The 18636-nt window shown below is 34.4% G+C and overlaps 1 protein-coding gene across 1 annotated transcript; it reads left to right on the plus strand.

Annotated features, from left to right (window-relative positions):
- Positions 1–909: 909 nt before the first annotated feature.
- On the plus strand, positions 910–1314 carry LOC131153883 (uncharacterized). Its single transcript, XM_058106331.1, has one exon. It carries the CDS (start codon positions 910–912, stop codon positions 1312–1314), a length of 405 nt encoding a protein of 134 aa, XP_057962314.1.
- Positions 1315–18636: the final 17322 nt, after the last annotated feature.

Raw genomic sequence — 18636 nt, forward strand, 5'->3', positions numbered from 1 at the left:
AACTCACACTTTTAATATAATAACAAAGAAAAATTCAAGTTTTACATGAGGGGTGTGTGTGTGTGTGTGTGTGTGTTGCTGTGTTTGTGTGCGTGTGTGCATGTATATACAGTAGAGGGACTTACCACAGGCCGTCGAAGTTGCAGAAGGTGGAAACTGGTTCGTGGCTGGCCAAAGCAGCTGTGAGATATGGGACTTACATGGATGTGTCTGGAACAGGGAAGCATGGAGTGGTGGTGGCTTGGCTGTGTTTGCTGCTACGGCTGGAACAGGGGATAGGGCGGTCTGGCCTAAGAAGATTAAGTCGCTGCTGTGGCCGAAAGCTGGAAGCTGGTGCAGTGGTTCTTGGGCATTGCTGCTCTGTTGTGGCTGGTCGGAGATTTCTCGACTGATTGACAGCTAGGGGTGGTGGTTGTTTGGAGGGTCTTCCTGGTGGCTGCTGGCGACGGTGGTGGCATAGATCAGGGGGCAACAACGACAGGGTTGCTGCTGCCGCTTCGAAGGTTGATTGCGGGTATTCTGGGAAGCTGGTATGGATGGAGGCTGGAGCAAGTGGCTGGTGTATGGCTAGTGTGTGCGGATGGAGGAGCTGTGGATCTGTTGCTGGTTTGGAAGCTGTGTGGTGGCTCGGCTGTTAAACAAATTAGCTACCAGCTGTGATTCAGTTAGATTTACAGCATATTATTGTAACTTAATTCAGTTTGTTATTCTTTTAGTTTGTTAGTTTTTTTTAAGATTCATATATATATATATATATATATATATATTCAGTTGCTGTAATCTTTTTTATTTGAAATGAGATTCAGAATTTTCTCTCTCGCTCAGCAGTTTCTTCACATTCAGAATCTCTCTTCCTCGTTCAAATATTTCTTCACATGGTATCAGTGCAATTAGAGAAATTCTTCTCTCATGGCTTCCTCTGCAACTCCTTCGGATACTTCTTGTTCTCCTGTCAACTCCATTGTTGATCCGAGCTCAAATCCTTATTACTTCCAAAGCAGTGATGGTCCAAACCTGCATCTGGTAAATAAGGTTCTTACTCGAGACAACTTTCAGATAAGGAGCATGTGTGTAACAATGGCACTGAGCGCCAAAAACAAGCTAGGATTCATTTATGGAACTCTGGAAGTTCCTCTCTCTTCTGATGTGAATTATGCCACCTGGAAACGAGGTAACGACACTGTGAAATCATGGATTCTCAATTTACTGTCTGACAATGTCTATTCCAATGTGATGTTCATCAAATCAGTAAGGGATATATGGATTGAACTTGAAGATCGATTCTCCTTGACTAATGGACCTAGGATCTTCTAGCTATAGCAATCCATTTCTAATTTGACACAAGGTCAGATGAATATTGTTGATTACTTCACACAATTAAAGTCTTTATGGGATGAACTGATGAGTTACAGGCTAATTCCTGAAACATCTCCTGCTTCTTTGAAAATCTTGGTTGATTATTAGAATCAAGATTATGTAATGAAATTCTTGATGTGCCTGAATGAGTCATATGGTCATCTTAAAAGCCAAATCCTTCTAAGCAATCCCTTACCTCCTATAAACAAGGTGTTTGCATTGCTTGTGCAAGAAGAGAGGCAAAGGGAGATTAGTTCAGTGATTATTACTGAACCAATTGCTATGCTAGGAAGAGCTACATGAAATCAAAGAAATAAACAGAGTTATGGCAAGAAAGACAGACCTGTGTGTTCTCACTGTGGACTTTTAGGACACATGGCTGAAAAATGCTACATATTACATGGGTATCCTCCAGGCTATAAGTCAAGGTACAAGTCCAATGCTCCTTCAGCAAAAGTAATCTTGACAACCAACATTGAGCAATCTAGTGAAGTGCAGCAACTTCCATTCACTCAAGAACAACTTAGGCAGATCATGGCAATCATGCATCCTTCACCTGAAATACAGCCACAGCCTTCAGTTGCTCAAGTTACTGGACCTTTCACCCACAGTACAAGATCTTTTTCTGAAGATCATCTCTTCTCTACAATGATAGGTATTCCTTCTTGTTCATCTGCTGTTTGCACTCAAGGCAGAAAGCAAATTAGTCTCACATGGATTATTGACACCAGAGCCACTGATCATATGGTAAATTATGTCCATTCTCTCACTACTATAACAACTTCCATCAACACATCTATGAAATTGCCTACTGGTGCTCTTGTTCCTATTACACACATTGGAACAATTCATTTAACCTCTAATTTGCTGCTCACTGATGTTCTTGTTGTCCCTTCTTTTGCTTATAATCTAATCTCAGCTAGTAAACTTCTTAAATCCATTTCTTGTTGTATCATTTTTCATGGCAAATATTGCTTCATACAGGACCTACAGAAATGGAGAATGATTGGATTGGGTGAAGAGAAGGCAGGTCTCTATCATCTCCTCAATAATCATTCAGCTATGTCAGTTTCCAATACAACTTTCAATAATAATAGCTTACTCACTGTACCTGCTTCATTCTCTACCAATATTTTTGATTTTGATGTCTGGCATTATAGATTAGGACATCCATCCAAGCCTATACTAGATTTGCTACATAAATTTGTCCCTGAAATAAAAGAATCAAATTCTGATCATTGTAATATATGTCTTCTTGCTAAACAGCAGAGGTTGTCATTTTCAAACAGCAATAATAAGTGTTCAATAGCTTTTCAACTTGTGCATTGTTATATTTGGGGACCTTTCTCTACTAAATCAATTGATGGTGCAAGGTATTTTCTGACCATTGTAGATGATCATACCCGATGCACTTGGTTATACTTAATGCAATCTAAGGCACAATCTAGTTATTACTTGCAGTCTTTTGTTACTTTTGTTGAAAATCAGTTTCATACTACTATACAAGCCATACGTACTGATAATGGTGCAGAGTTTCACATGCCTAATTTTTTTATTTCCAAAGGCATTGTTCATCAAAAATCTTGTGTCTATACACCACAGCATAATGGTGTTGTTGAACGAAAGCATCAACACATCCTTGTCGTTGCTAGATCTCTTCGTTTTCAGTCCAATTTACCTCTTCGTTTCTGGGGTGAGTGTGTTTTGACTTCGGTTTACCTCATTAACAGATTACCTACTCCAATTCTCAATAACAAATCTCCTTTTGAGATGTTGTTTCATAAAATTCCTTGTTACTCTCATCTTAAAGTTTTCGGTTGTCTTTTTTTTGCATCTACTGTTTCACATGGTAGGACCAAATTTGATCCTAGAGCAAAGTCTTGCATATTTGTTGGTTATCCTCATTCTGTAAAGGGCTATAAATTGTTTGATCCACACACTCAAAAAATATTCATATCTCGAGATGTTATGTTTCATGAGCATATTTTTCCTTTTCAGAAATTTTTACATAATAATTCCCCTGATATTCCTCATCCCATTCTATCAACCTCTATGTCTTTTCCATCTTCTTCCACTCCCATTGTCAGTCCAAATTCATTCACATCTGCTCCATCTTCCTACAATCCAAATATTACATCAGATCCAATTGAAGCTTCTATTGATTCTCCAACTGATTCCAATGTTTCTATTCCTTCTATTCCTTTGAGAAAATCTTCCAAACAAATTTGATCTCCTTCATACCTCCAGGATTATCACTGTTCTTTGCCTTCTCTGAAAAATCATCCCAGCCCTGCCACTGTTGCTGGTCCAGGTTGTCCTCGTGACATTCATCCTTACATATCCACTTCCAATCTTTCTCTTGCTCATCAAGCTTTTGTGTCCTTGGTTACCAATCTCATTGAACATCAATCTTATAAAAAGGCAGCTCTTCATCCTGAATAGAAAAAAGCAATGGCTGCTGAAATCAAGGCTCTAGAAGACAATCACACTTGGACTTTGACTGAATTGCCTCCTGGGAAAATTGCTATTGATAATAAATGGGTTTACAAAATTAAGTTCAACTCTGATGGCACTGTTGAAAGGCCCAAAGCTCGAATTGTGGCCAAAGGTTTCACACAGCAAGCAGGCTTGGATTACACAGAGACTTTTAGTCATGTTGCTAAGTTGGTCAGTGTTCGCTGCATTCTATCCATTGCTACTATCAAAGGCTAGCATCTCCATCAGTTAGATGTCAATAATGCTTTTCTTCATGGAGATCTTCATGAAGAAGTTTATATGCGTGTGCCTCCTGGATTTGATAGCAAGGGGGAGAATATTGTATGCAAGCTAAACAGTCTCTTTATGGGCTCAAGCAAGCATCACAACAATGGTACTCCAAATTATGCGCTTCTTTGACAGAATTTGGTTACAAACAGTAACTTGCAAACTATTCCCTCTTCACTAAGGGTAATGGTGAGTCATACACTGCTCTCCTAGTATGTGTAGATGATGTGATTTTGGCGGGAAATGATTTACAGGAGTTTAAGGCTTTGACACACTTTCTACATGACAAATTTAAAATTAAGGATCTAGGAGAATTGAAGTACTTCGTGGGAATAGAATTAGCAAGGTCTAAAAGAGGCATTTCCATTTGTCAAAGGAAATATTCCTTGGACATTCTTAAAGATTCAGGTTATATAGGCTCTAAGGCAGTCAAATTCCCTATGAAGCAAAATGTGAAGTTGACTACAGAAAAAGGGGACTTACTTGAAAATCCCACTGCCTACAGAAGATTAATTGGGAGGACGTTGTATCTAACCATTACAAGGCCAAATTTATCTTATGCAGTTCAAGCTCTAAGTTAGTTCATAGACAAGCCAAGGGTACCTCACTTAACTGCAGCATATTGGGTGCTGAGATATATTAAAGCTACTCCTGGTCAAGGTCTATTTTTTTCAGCTTCTTCAAACTTGCAGTTGAAGGCCTTTTGTGATTCAGATTGGGCAAGTTGCATAGAAACTAGATGATTAGTCATGGGTTATTGTGTTTTCTTGGGAAATTCTTTAGTTTCATGGAAATCCAAGAAACAGAAGACAGTCTCTAGATCATCTGCAAAATCAGAATATAGATCCATGGCTACTACTGTCTTCGAAGTAACTTGGCTGATTTCATTACTTAAGGATTTAAAGATTGAACATACAAGGCCAGCCTTGGTTTTTTGTGACAATCAAGTAGCATTACATATAGCTACTAATCTGGTATTCCATGAGAGAACAAAACATATAGAAATAGATTGCCATATAGTTCGGGAAAAATTACAAGCTGGTGTTATCAAGACTTTGCAAGTTACTTCACAAAATCAGCTAGTGGACATCTTCAAAAAACCTTTTGGACTTCATTCTTTTGCTTCATTACTTTCCAAGATGGGTGTAATTGATGTTCATACTCAATCCCATCCATCTTGAGGGGGAGTGTTAGATTAGCTTCCAGCTATGATTTAGTTAGATTTACAGCATATTATTGTAACTTAATTCAGTTTGTTATTCTATTAGTTTGTTAGTTTTTTTTCAAATTCAGTTGCTGTAATCTTTTTTATCTGAAATGAGATTCAGAATTTTCTCTCTCGCTCAGCAGTTTCTTCACATTCAGAATCTCTCTTCCTCGTTCAGATGAGGCTGCTACTGCCGCTGCGAAGGTTGACTACGGGTGTTCTGGGAAGCTCGTATGGATGGAGGCTGGAGCAAGTGGCTAGTGTATGGCTGGTGTGTGCGAATGGAGGAGTTATGGATCTATTGCTAGTTTGGAAGCTGTGTGGTGGCTCGGCAATAGGAGAGTGGTGATGGGAGAGGGTGGCGGCGGTTGTGTGTGTCTCCGGGAAGAAGAAGAAGGCGCTCTTTCTTTTCTTTTTGCCATGCTCCACCGTGCCCCCCCCCCCCCCCGGCGGATGCTTGTGCGTATCACCCTTAAATAAAAAAAAAAAATTTGAAAACCCTAAAAATCCTTCCTTTTCTTGTTTTTTTTTTTTTTTGTTTTTTTATTTTTTTTACTCTTATGGTAATAATGAAAATAATAATAATAACAATAATAATACAAGGATAATAATAATAATAATAATAATAATAATAATAATAATAATAATAATAATAATAATAAAAGCAATAAGGTAATAATAATAATAATAATATATCAAAATAATAATAATAATAATAATAATAATAATAATAATAGAGTAATAATAATAATACTGCTAGTAATAAATAATAAAAATAATTATAAGAAAGTAATAATAAAATAAAGATAACAAAAATACTAATAATAATAATAATAATAAAAAGTGATAATAATAATGATGAAAATACTAATAATAATAATAATAATAATAGTAATAATAATAATAATAATAATAATAATAATAATAATAATAATAATAATAATAATAATAATAATTGGTTAGGGCAAAAATAGGGTGTCTACACAAGGTTTATACAATATACATTGTTCATTCTAAGTGCAGTGAATAATGTCTTTTGATCCTTAGAATCTTGAATTATGCATTTGTCTCTCTTAAACATTATTTCAAATCCTTTGTCGCTAAGTTGACTAATACTTAGTAAATTATGCTTTAGACCATCTACTAACAAGATATCATCATCTATAGTAAGTGACGAGTCTTTACCTATTTCACCAATTCCGATGATCTTGAATTTTGCATTGTCACCGAAGGTTACAAATCCTTCATCCTTTTAAGTGAGAGAGGTGAACTTAGATTTACCTCCCGTCATATGCCTTAAATAGCCATTATACAAGTACCATTTATCCTTATACAGAGTGGTCCTAAAGCAATACTACAAGAAAGGATTTAAGTTGTTACTTTTGGAACCCAAACCTTCTTATCTTTCTTTAAATTTTCCCTAGTTTTAGCATTTATCTTCCACTCATTCTTTACTTTAATATACTTTTGCTTAAGTGAACAATTAAACATTATGTGACCTTTCTTTTTGCACATGTAGCAAGTGGCGTGCTCATAAATATTCATTGATGAAGTGCTTGCATAATATTTAGATTGATTTACAAAATATCTGATAAACAAGTTTTTAGTGCTCTATAACCAATTCATTCTTTATTGTTTGTCCTCCTTTGTTGTCCTACCATCTTTTCGAAGTTATCTTTACCTTTGGTAAAGTTGTAGATGACTTTTTCTTTCTCTTGAATTTGGTTTTTGAGATCATTTATTTCTTGCACTTTTTTACTATCTTCATTTACTTGAGACTTAGCTAATTTTTGAGACAAGTTATCTACTTTCTTCTCAAGTTCTTCAATCTGTAAGTCTTTTTCTTCTTCAACATGTTTTGCGGATTCAAGTTGATTTCTAAATGCTTCGTTTTGTTGTTTCAAGCTTGTGTTTCTTTTTGAGACTTTGTTAAACTTGTTATGTAGAAAGAGTAATTCAGCTTGAAGTTCTTTGTAAAAGGGCATACTTTCACACGAATTACTACAAGATTCATTACACGAATCTTCAAAGAGAGAATAATAAGAGTTTACCTCTTCGTTATGCGCCGTGAAGCATATGTTTGCTACTTCTCGATCACTAAACTCAATTTCCAATTCACTCGAACTAGTGTCATCCCAAGTTGCCTTCATTACAAGCTTCTTTTTCTTCTTTTCCTTCTTGAGTTGTGGGCATTCCGGTTTGATGTGCCCGACCTTTTTACAATGATAGCAAGTGGGAGGATCATTTTTGTTTGTGTTTTCTTTTTTATTACTTTTTCCTTTTTTTAGCTTTTGATCCATTAAATTTTCTTGCAAATATTTTGTTTCTTCTTAAGGATTTTCCAAGTCTTTTAGTTATGAAAGCTATGTCCTGATCTTCTAATTCACTAGATTATTATCTTCCTCACTTGAATATTCTTTCAAAGCTTTTAGAGCTATAGACTTCTTATTTTTGTTTTCAGTGCTTCTTTCTTTCAACATCATTTCATAGGTAAGAAGAGATCCTATGAGTTCATCTAAGGAAGTTGTTTGAAGATTTCTCCCTTCCGTAATGGTTGTGGCTTTTAGTTCCCAAATAGATGGAAGTGCTTTTAGAATTTTTCGGATCATCTCATGGGTAGAATATTTTTTTCCTAAGGCACTTAGTGAGTTTATGATATGTGTGAACCTAGTGTACGTGCTTGTTATACTTTCATCAGAGTTCATTCTAAATGCTTCGTATTCATTGGTTAACATATCGATTCTACTTTCCCTAACATATATAGTGCCTTCATAGGTTACTTCCAATTTATCCTAAATCTCTTTGGCTATTTTACACGTCATTACTCTATTGAATTCATTTGCATTAAGTGCACAATATAAGGCATTTATTGCGCTTGAGTTAATTTGCAACATTTTGTAATCTGAGTCATTTGGTTCTTTATCTTTTTTAGGTACTTCTTTTCCATCAACTCGTTTAGTTGGGATTAAATTTCCATTTGTGACAACATTTCATGCCTCCAGTCCATTGTTTGAAGGTAGATTCTCATTCGTTGCTTCCAAAAGGTGTAATTTAATCCACAAAAAAATGGGTGGCCTAGTTCAAGATTGACCCTCACCAAAGGGAGCTACTCCTATTTGTACCATTTTGATCTTTATATAGCTACTTGTTAGGTTTTGCTATTTTTGAGCTCTAATACCAATTGAAACCTAAGGTGTAGTCCTAAGAGGGGGGTGAATTGTGTCTTTTAAAAATTCCTTAGATCCTTTTTGTTTCTTTTTACAATTTTTAAGGCTTTCTTGTATTCTTGTTAACTGGGCAATCCAAACAAACTCCTATTTCCTCTAATTAATTATCACAACAACCACAATCAATCAATCAACTATTCAAGTGAAACAACCATACACCAAGAAATCAATTTAGAATATTTAGCAACCGTGTATATGAATGTGAAGTTCCTATAGTTGGCTTTTGAATTTGAATATTAAAATGACATCCAAGCACCTTTTTAATATCAGAATTTAAATAAACCTTCAGCTAATAGGTTTTGGGATGTTAACCAATCAACGTACTTCCTTTCGGTTTTCGCAAAAGATCGATTAACCAACGTACTTCCTTTTGGTTTCCGCAATGGCCAAAAAGAAATTAGACTTTGGGTTTACTTAATTTCCAATATGCATTACTTTATGATTAAAAATATTAAAACATCTATGCAGGTTATATCATTGCTGAAATGTAAAAAAAAGTAAGGGAAAGATAGTGACACCTCCACTTTTACGAGGTTCAGCTTACTCCAGCCTACATCCTCATCTTAGGTCAACCACCTAAGGAACTCACTATACCTTGATCCTTCCGGGTGGAACAAAAACCTTACAACAATTACCCTCTTTTTTAGGAAAAAAAGCCTCTCCAAGCAACAACTTGTGCTTGGTCCAACAATCCAATAAACCTTTGAACCGTCAAAGATCAAGATGAAAGAAATAGATCCATGTACAAAAACACTCTCACAATTTAGAATAGGTTGTCCAAATGAAATTCTAAGTTGTACTTCAAAACCCAAAGCTAAATAGAAAATGTGAAGCTTTATAGGTTTAGAAGCCACCAATGGTTCTTAAAAAATTTTTGAATGCAACTCAGAACTAATCTTTTGTTTGTCAATCGACCAATATCGTATAGTTTTTCTCTAGTAAAATGATGCGAGCACACAAAAAATTTAGGAGAATTTTAGTCTAGGGATCGCATATAACTTCGGCGTATTGCTCGTTTGATCTTTTTGCTACTTTTGCTTGTGTATTTTTTCATTACTCAAGAAGGTATTTGTGGACTTTTTCAAAACAAAGAAGTTTCCTTATTTAATATGAAGCATTTAGGTAACTTTTCAAAAAGTATTAAATTATAGAATTAATTTTAAAAATCTTCCATTTAGGTAAATTTTTCAAAAAATATTAAATTATAGAATTAATTTTGAAAATCTTCCATTTAGGTAACTTTTCAAAAAACAATATTAAATTATAAAATTAATTTTGAAAATTTTCCCACAAGTTTGAATTTCCAAGATTTTTAATTTTGACAATCTTTCCGCAAGTTAAAAATTCTGAATTTTGACAATCTCCCCGCAAATTTGAAATTCAAAGATTCTTAATTTTGACAATCTTCGTGCAAGTCAAAAATTCTGAATTTTGACAATCTTCCCACAAGTCAAAAATTCTCAATTTTGACAATCTTTAAAACTCTAGTTTACTTGAAAACTTAATTGGAAAATTTTAAAAACATTTTTAAAAGTTTTTCAAATAATGATCTCTAGGTCATTGATTCTTAAGGAGTTTCACATATCTAAATAGCATTGGCTTTGAAGTACTTACAACAATCCTTTTAATCATGGTCTCCTTAATCACTAAGTCCTTCAGCCTCCTTCAGCCTCTCGAGGTTCACTTTTGACTTTAAGATTTGCTTGGCCTTTAACCTCTTCATTTTTCGTTCATTGTTTCAATATTCAGAGGAGCTTCCACTAAATTGACATTGATCTTCAGCTTATCAACCGTGAATGTCCTTTTACCTAGATATGAAATTAAATCACTCAACACCACATGTTAAAGCATCCTTCATTTTGTTATTATCAAAACAAGATTGAAAAGTCTTGTTAGGCAAACAAAATATTTTTGGAGAAATATTTATTTGGATTTAAATTTTTTGAAATGCTTATCATATATATCATTTTCAAACATTGCAAATTTATTTTGAGGAAAACACCCTTACTCTCTTGAGGTTATTTCATATCATACATGAGTGCATTTTAAAGCTTCAACGTGTACGTCCCTGCTTGTTTTTAACAAGCATTTGTTATGTACAAAAATGTTTTTTATGTACAGGTTCGGCTTAGCCCTCGAATTGAGCTGGGGAGTCTCCTTGCCCCATAAGGGAGACTGGTTTGGTTCAGCCCAAAAATTAAACTAGGGAGTCTTCGCCTCGTAAGGGAGACTAGTTGGGCTCAGCCTGGTAATTGAGTTGGGGTATTCCTCGCCTCGTAAGGAGAGGCTATATTGGTGATGGCTCAACCCCGTAATTTAAGCTGGGGAGGCTCTAGCCTTTAAGGAGTTGTAAACGGTTTCTTCTCTACCCGATTAAGTGAGCAAGTTAGTGGAATCCTTAGGGGGTATGCCCAAGTTGGGGAAGTAGGTAGTATTTGCTGAACCTCGATAACAAATTGTGTGTCTCTTTCCCAATCTCCTTTATTTTATTCACTTTAATTTCCATATATATATGCTTGTTTATTTATTGTTATAATTATTTGCATACATAAATTTAATTTAAATGAGATATGATGCACGCGTGTATGTTTGCATTCAGTGGCTAATCATTTTACATACACGCTTCAAAGTTTAAATGGGATATGATGTGATATTTGTATGCTAATGTCAAATGTGTTGAGAATGTCATATTTACTTTAAACATAAGCATACATGATTATTCGGGGGATTTGAGACTGCTTAGAATGACTTTAGGTTGAGTAATGCTAGTTAAGGTTTAAAACTGAATACACTTAACCTAGGAAGAAATTTTTAATACCCAATTCGCCCCCTCTCTTGGGATCTCACTATAACTCTCATTATGTTGCTGGTCGCACCACATAGTCGAATAGAATCTTCTCTCCTTTGATGTGTGTTAAGGCTCTAGAGCTTGGCTAAACATTGGATTTGAGCTCTAAGTATCCCAAGTACTCCTGTAGCTTCTCGTAATGCCTAACTCATTGGTTTTAACATGTATTTTCTAAAACACGAAAAAATCTTACATAACTCCGAACTATGTTAACAAAGGATTACATACAAGATAACCGAGGATAAACAAGGGTAACAGAGGGCCTAAAATTGTGCATTTTAGGGACTCATCAGTATCTAACTCCCCCTGAACCACATGTTTGCTACTACTGTAGTTTTCTAGCATTTGTTTCTCTTCCTTTATCTGAGTACGCTGCCCCATGACTTTCTCACCAAAAGTCATGTCTCCACGGATCACCCCCTTATTTGTCACAAGATCATCTAGCTTGAACCCACCTTTCTTTTACCCCAAAAAGATGTATTGTCTAGACATAACACCAAGCCTAGATCCAACATCACTAGAAACGTGCACTGTGGACATCCACTCATATTCAAGAAGTCTACCACAAAACCTGCCCACAATTCACTTGCAACTCTCCCATCTAGTGATACCTTTGGTGATCGATTAAATGAGAAGTGTATCATACTCACTGACTTCACAAAGAAGTTCCCCGCAAGCCTTGCCTATAACCTGCCCCACTCACAAAACTCCTTGAACAAAACCAACATACTCAGTCCCAATATTTGACTTAAGGATCTCTCTCCCGATTTGGCTTTCCACCTTAACCACAAGACAAACCTTGCAAACACCTCAAACTTGTGTCATATGAGATACACTAAGACCTTTCGTGATAAACCCACGAAAAACATATGTCTACACCATGATGTTATCCTCACTAGTCCCCAAACATCTGAATACATGTAGTCAACTATATGCCTTAACCACATATGCCATAGAATATCTTACTCAGATTCTACAGCTCCAACTCTACCTACAACTGTAATACCCTACAGTGCATAAATATTTCCCGCTAAATTTTCTCCTTTCATCACTATTGTGTTTCCTTCAAACACTTTCATTTCCCCACTTTCAAACTTGTAACTATATCCGTTATAAACTAAAGTGCCTAATGAAATTACATTTTTCCTTAGATATGGTACATTCCTTACATCACATAAGGTTCTCATAACACCATCATACATTTTGATTTTGAATTTTCCAATACCAATTATTTTGCATGAACTATCATTTCCCATAAAAACAATGAACCAGTATTAACTGAACTGTAGGTGTTAAACCATTTTCTATTTGCTTTCATCTGATAAAAGCAAATAAATATCTAGGATCCAAGAATCCATAAGGCACTCTGAACCCGATGAAACATAGAGCATATCACCATCACTGCTCCTTGAGTCTCCTTCCACTATGTTTGCAGATTTTAACGGACTCTGTAAATTTTTAGCATTCCCTTTCTTCCACTCTAGACATTTCGGTCTTATGTGCCCAATTTTACCACACTTAAAATACTTTATGTCCTTCCTCTTCTCGAACTGCAATTGAGATCCGCTCAGGGACTTACATCTTCCACGTTCTTGGTTACTCGTCACCACAAGCCCTTCACCTTGTGAAAATTCATCACTAGCTATTTTTCTTTGAGGAAAACCCATCAATGCACTTGTCACCTCTTCCAAATTTAGGCTTTCTTCGCCCTATGTAAGAGTTGTAACCAAGTTCTCATACGTATGAGACACTGGCAGGGAATTCAGTAGCATCAGCACCTCTTCCTCCTTGAACTTTACATCAACACCTATCCAATCACTCACAATCTGATTGAATGTGTTGATATGTTGGTTCAAATGTGAACCCTCAACCATTTTAAGCCAATACAGTCTTTGCTTGAGAAATAGTTTGTTTGATAAAGACTTAGACATATACTGACTTTCTAGTTTACGCCAAATTACTGTCAGAGAATCCTCATCCATGATGTGATACTAAACGCCATCAACCAAACATAGTCGGATGGTTGATACTGCCTTTGCCTCCATTTCATTCCAACTTTCTTCATCCATGCTTTCCGTTTAAATTCCATAAAGGGCCTTCACCATGCCTTGCTACACTAAGAGATCTTTCACCCTTCTCTACCACAAACTAAAATTCCCGGTTTCGTTAAACTTGATAATGTCAAATTTCGTAGATGAAGATCTAAAGGCCATTATACCAAAGCTTTGATAACAATTTGTTGTGAATAATTAATTGCACGGTGGAATAAATTTGTGCGTAGGATCAAACACACAATGCAGTAATCAATGATGAGTTTACAAAACAATCCATAACCACAGCAAGTATATAAAATCATTAATAACACAAGGAATTACGTGGTTCAGCAATGCCTACATCCACTGGAGCAAACGACAAAGATTCACTATCGTTTTTTCCAAATAACATGAACAATACATTAACCCTCTCAAACTTTTACAACCATCCTCTACAAATACATCTAATATGACATATAAATAGAGTTCCCAGAGGTTTTCCCTCCAAACCCCAACCATATTAACATCCCACTTTCAAAATTTGAAATTTGTGATGGGTGTCACGAGCCAAACCGTCAATGGTTTTAGATGAATGTAAATTGTCTGAGACACTACTCCAAACCATCAACGATTAGAGCCTTTCCGTCGACAGTTTCCCTTGTTACTGCTTGATTTCTTTCATGCTTTCTCTATGTGCATGCTTTTCACTCAGTATGTGTGCCACATTTCACAACAATTTTTAGATATATCTAATATTCCAAAACCAAATATTTCTAGAATACAAAAGGTTTTCAAAATCTAAAGCTTAAGAGTTAAATTTTCACAAGAAAATAATATCTTAGTAACCAAACAACCTCTCTCCCTAAAACTGCATATGCTAAACTTTCATAGTTTTTTCTTGATTTATCTTCTTCTTTTTTTAAATATTCAATAATACCTTTTTGCAGAAAATAATTTCGAGAATGACTATGACATAATCTCGTTACTTGGAATAGCAAAATTTAAACAAAATACCGCTATTTGGAGTAGCGAGATTTGTCACGTGTCAGTTCGGAAATTATTTTTTCTAAAAAAATATTATTTAATATATATTTTTTAAAAAATAATAAATGGGGAAAAAACTTTGTTCCGTGTGCTGTGGTGGTTTTTGGTTTGTTGGATGGGTCGTATTGTGTGGACAGCCCCAAAATGTGCATAGTTGGACGACCCGCGTGAGCCCTGATTTGTCAGCCTCTAATTGGACAATATCAGATGGCTGACAAGTAGCTCAGTCTCTTTTGACGATAGCAAATCCCAAGATGGTATTTAAAAATTTTTATAGAAATGATTACTAAATATATTTATATACATTATATTATTTTTATTGCTTATTAGTATCCGTGGTTGGATAGGTGCTAGCAAAAATAGTATGGTAGGAATATAATGGCTATACCTGTAGGCTGCTATGCATGCTCTGCAACCCTCTCCAGTTGTTTGAAATTATGACCTGTAGATCACATCCATTATATTAACTTGCACAATAAAAATGTAATTCACCTTTTAGTAATTCATTTCTTCAAGAAAAAAGTTTCTTTAAGAGGGAGGCTTAAGGGTGATTATCGCTTGAGACTAATTAAGAAAGAGGAAGAGCAGGTCATTTGTGACACGATTCCTTAGTCCCAATTTTAAGTTTTAGCTACTTTCAAAAATAAAAATAAAAAAATTAAACCTAATTTTGTTGATTTTAGCCTATTTTTTAAAAAATATCTTCACTCAAATCAATGCTTAAATTAGAAAGATCCGACACTTTCATTTATTAAGTCAAATGACAAAAATACTAATCATAGATAGTGCTGGATCTTGGGGATAATAATAATAATAATAATAATAATTTTACAAAAAATTCATTAATATTATACTGCTACCCCCTTATATTTTTGGATCCATTTAAATGTTTATTAAGATCAAGCAAGACAACAAAATTAAGAAGTGTATCCTCATTTCAAAATTGTTTCATGGACTATTCAAAATTGATCCATTTAAATCTTTTACTTTACAAGCCAAGAATTAATTAAAGTATTATACAATATATATCGGAAATATTTTTTTACCCTTTTTATAAAATATTAAAACTCAAATCCATCTCTAAATTCCAAAATTATGATTTATTTTAATTTCTCTTTTACCTAACTCCTAATCTTTCAATTTTTCTTTTTTAAAAGATTTCATAATGATAATGATAAATTACAATAAGACAAGTAAAAAGTAAATGCTTAATAAAAATAATTTAACAAAAACTATTGTTTAACAATTTTTTTTTCGAGGGGATTTTAGAAATTAGCTCAGCACTCATATGCTATATTTGTTAATATTTTTATTCAATATTTTTATCTAATTTCACATTTAATACATATATATTTTATTTTATTTTATAAAATTTTAATCTTGATTGTTTAAAGAAATTTTAATATTTCATCTTTAATATTTTGCAAGTACTATTCATGTGAAATTGACATGCACAACAGCTTGCAGGCATAGCCATTATATTCCTACCATACCATTTTTGCTAGCATATATCCAACTACGAATACAAATAAGCAATAAAAATAATATAATGTATATAAATATATTTAGTAATCATTTCTATAAAAAATTTTAAATCCCATCTTGGGATTTGCTGCCGTTCAAAAAGACTGAGCTGCCTGTCAGCCATTTGATATTGTCAAATCAGAAGCTGACAAATCAGGGTTCACGTGGGCCATCCAACTGTGCACATTTTGGGGCTGTCCACACAATACGATCCATCCAAGGAATCAAAAAACACCACAGCACATGGAACATAGTTTTTTTTCCCCATTTATCATTTTTTAAAATATATATATTAAATAATATTTTATTTTTGAAAAATAATTTCCAAATTGACACATGGCAAATCTCGCTACTACAAGTAGCGAAATTACGTTAGAGTCATTTCCGGAATTATTTTTCACAAAAAGGTATTTTTAAATATATATTTAAAAAAAAGATAAATCGAGAAAAAACTCTAAACTTTCATGTCTTTATATAAACTATTCTTGTAGAGCCCACATTGGAAGAATTGATGTTTCCTATGAGTGCTCCCCCACCCCTATGTATGTGTATGTGTGAATGAAGGTGCTAGTATTATAGTTGTTGCATCACTGTGCTCCATAGAAAACAATATTCCTCATTTTATTTTATTTTTTCCATTCATAAGGTTTCAAATCTCCAATTTCCAATTGTACACATATTTTCTAATTACTTTTTCAAATGCTTACCACTTTATGTGTGCATGCACGTGAATATTGAGGTTCTAATATCATAGTTTTCCATCTCCTTCTCTTATAGCAAAAAAATAAACAAATAAATAAATAATAATATCCCCCCTAAAAAAAATTTTCAAAATATCTCTTCATTTCTCAAAGAGTAAACTCTTACTCTCTAATTTTAATACATGAATTTCCTCCTCTTTCTTCTTTCCTAGTTTAAGCATATTTTAGTCCTTTCAATGCATAGTTCTACCTAAAAGTATCTATCGACTATATGGATGCATGGCATGTGCAATTTCTAACCCTTTTGTAACCTAAGAGACATTGTTCCGACAAACATTTATGTCCAGGCACATTGTTCCAATTAAAAAATAAGTTAATTTTTCATTGTCAACTTGTAAGATAGTGGGATCATTTTTGTCAAAAAAGCTAATAGGGGCATATCTTTCCAATATTCCAAAGCTATTCTCAACTGATGAAATCACGCAGTTGACATTCAAGTACTTCTCTTCCATCACATTTCATTTCCTTGAATAAGATGTGCTTAACTATCAAATAGAATATCTGACTCAGATTCTACAGCTCCAACTCTACCTACAACTGTAATACCCTGCACTACATAAATATTTCCTACTAAATTATCTCCTTTCATTACTATTGCGTCGCCTTCAAACACTTTCATTTCCCCACTTTTAGACTTGTAACTATATCCGTTACAATCTAAAGTGCCTAATGAAATTACATTTTTCCTTAGATATGGTACATTTCTTACATCACATAAGGTTCTCAAACAATCATCATACATTTGGATTTTGAATTTTCCAATACCAATTATTTTGCATGAACTATCATTTCCCATAAAAAAAAAAAATGAACCAGTATTAACTGAACTGTAGGTGTTGAACCATTTTCTATTTGCTTTCATTTAATAAAAGCATCTAATCTAGGATCCAAGAATTCATGAGGCACTCTGAACTTGATGAAACATATAGCATATCACCATCACTGCTCCTTAAGTCTCCTCCACTACGTTTGCAGATTTTAACGGACTCTGCTGATTTTCAGCATCCCCTTTCTTCCACTCTGGACATTTCGGTCTTATGTGCCCAATTTTACCACACTTAAAACACTTTATGTCCTTCCTCTTCTCGAACTACAACCAAGATTCGCTCTCGAACTTACATCTTCCACATTCTTGGTTACTCTTCACCACAAACCCTTCATCATGTGAAACTTCATCACTGGCTATTTTTCTTTGAGGAAAACCCAGCAATGCACTTGTCAACTCTTCCAAATTCAGGCTTTCTTCGCCCTATGTAATTGTTGTAACCAAGTTATCGTACGTATGAGACACTGGCAGGGAATTTAGTACCATCAGCGCCTCTTCCTCCTTGAACTTTACATCAACACCCATCAAATCACTCACAATCTGATTGAATGTGTTGATATGTCGGTTCAAATGTGAACCCTCCACCATTTTAAGCCAATACAGCCTTTGCTTGAGAAATAGTTTGTTTGATAAAGACTTAGACATATACCGACTTTCTAGTTTACGCCAAATAAGCTAATTAAAAATAAGCTAATTTTTCATTTCTACTTGCAAGATAGTGGGATCATTTTTGTCAAAAAAGCTAATAGGGGCATATCTTTCCAATATTCCAAAGCTATTCTCAAACTATTGATAAAATCACGTTGTTGACATTCAAGTACTTATCTCCCATCACATTTCATTTCCTTGAATAAGATGTGGTTAACTATCAAATAAAGTATGTAATGAAATATAAAAAATGAAATTTATTTTAGTAACAAGTTTGGTCCATGTGAAAGAAAACTAGATCTTTTGAACATTTGTTATTAAAAATTACTTTTCTTAAAAATAATGCTCTTGCATTGATACATATCTATACAATACAATAAAACAAACTGCATATTGTGC

The sequence above is a fragment of the Malania oleifera genome, chromosome 4 (assembly GCF_029873635.1).
Source record: "Malania oleifera isolate guangnan ecotype guangnan chromosome 4, ASM2987363v1, whole genome shotgun sequence".
Lineage (NCBI taxonomy): Eukaryota > Viridiplantae > Streptophyta > Magnoliopsida > Santalales > Ximeniaceae > Malania > Malania oleifera.

Bases quoted from the DNA above. Each gene is read 5' to 3' on its own strand.
- LOC131153883 (XM_058106331.1), top strand. From the start codon at position 910: ATGGCTTCCTCTGCAACTCCTTCGGATACTTCTTGTTCTCCTGTCAAC.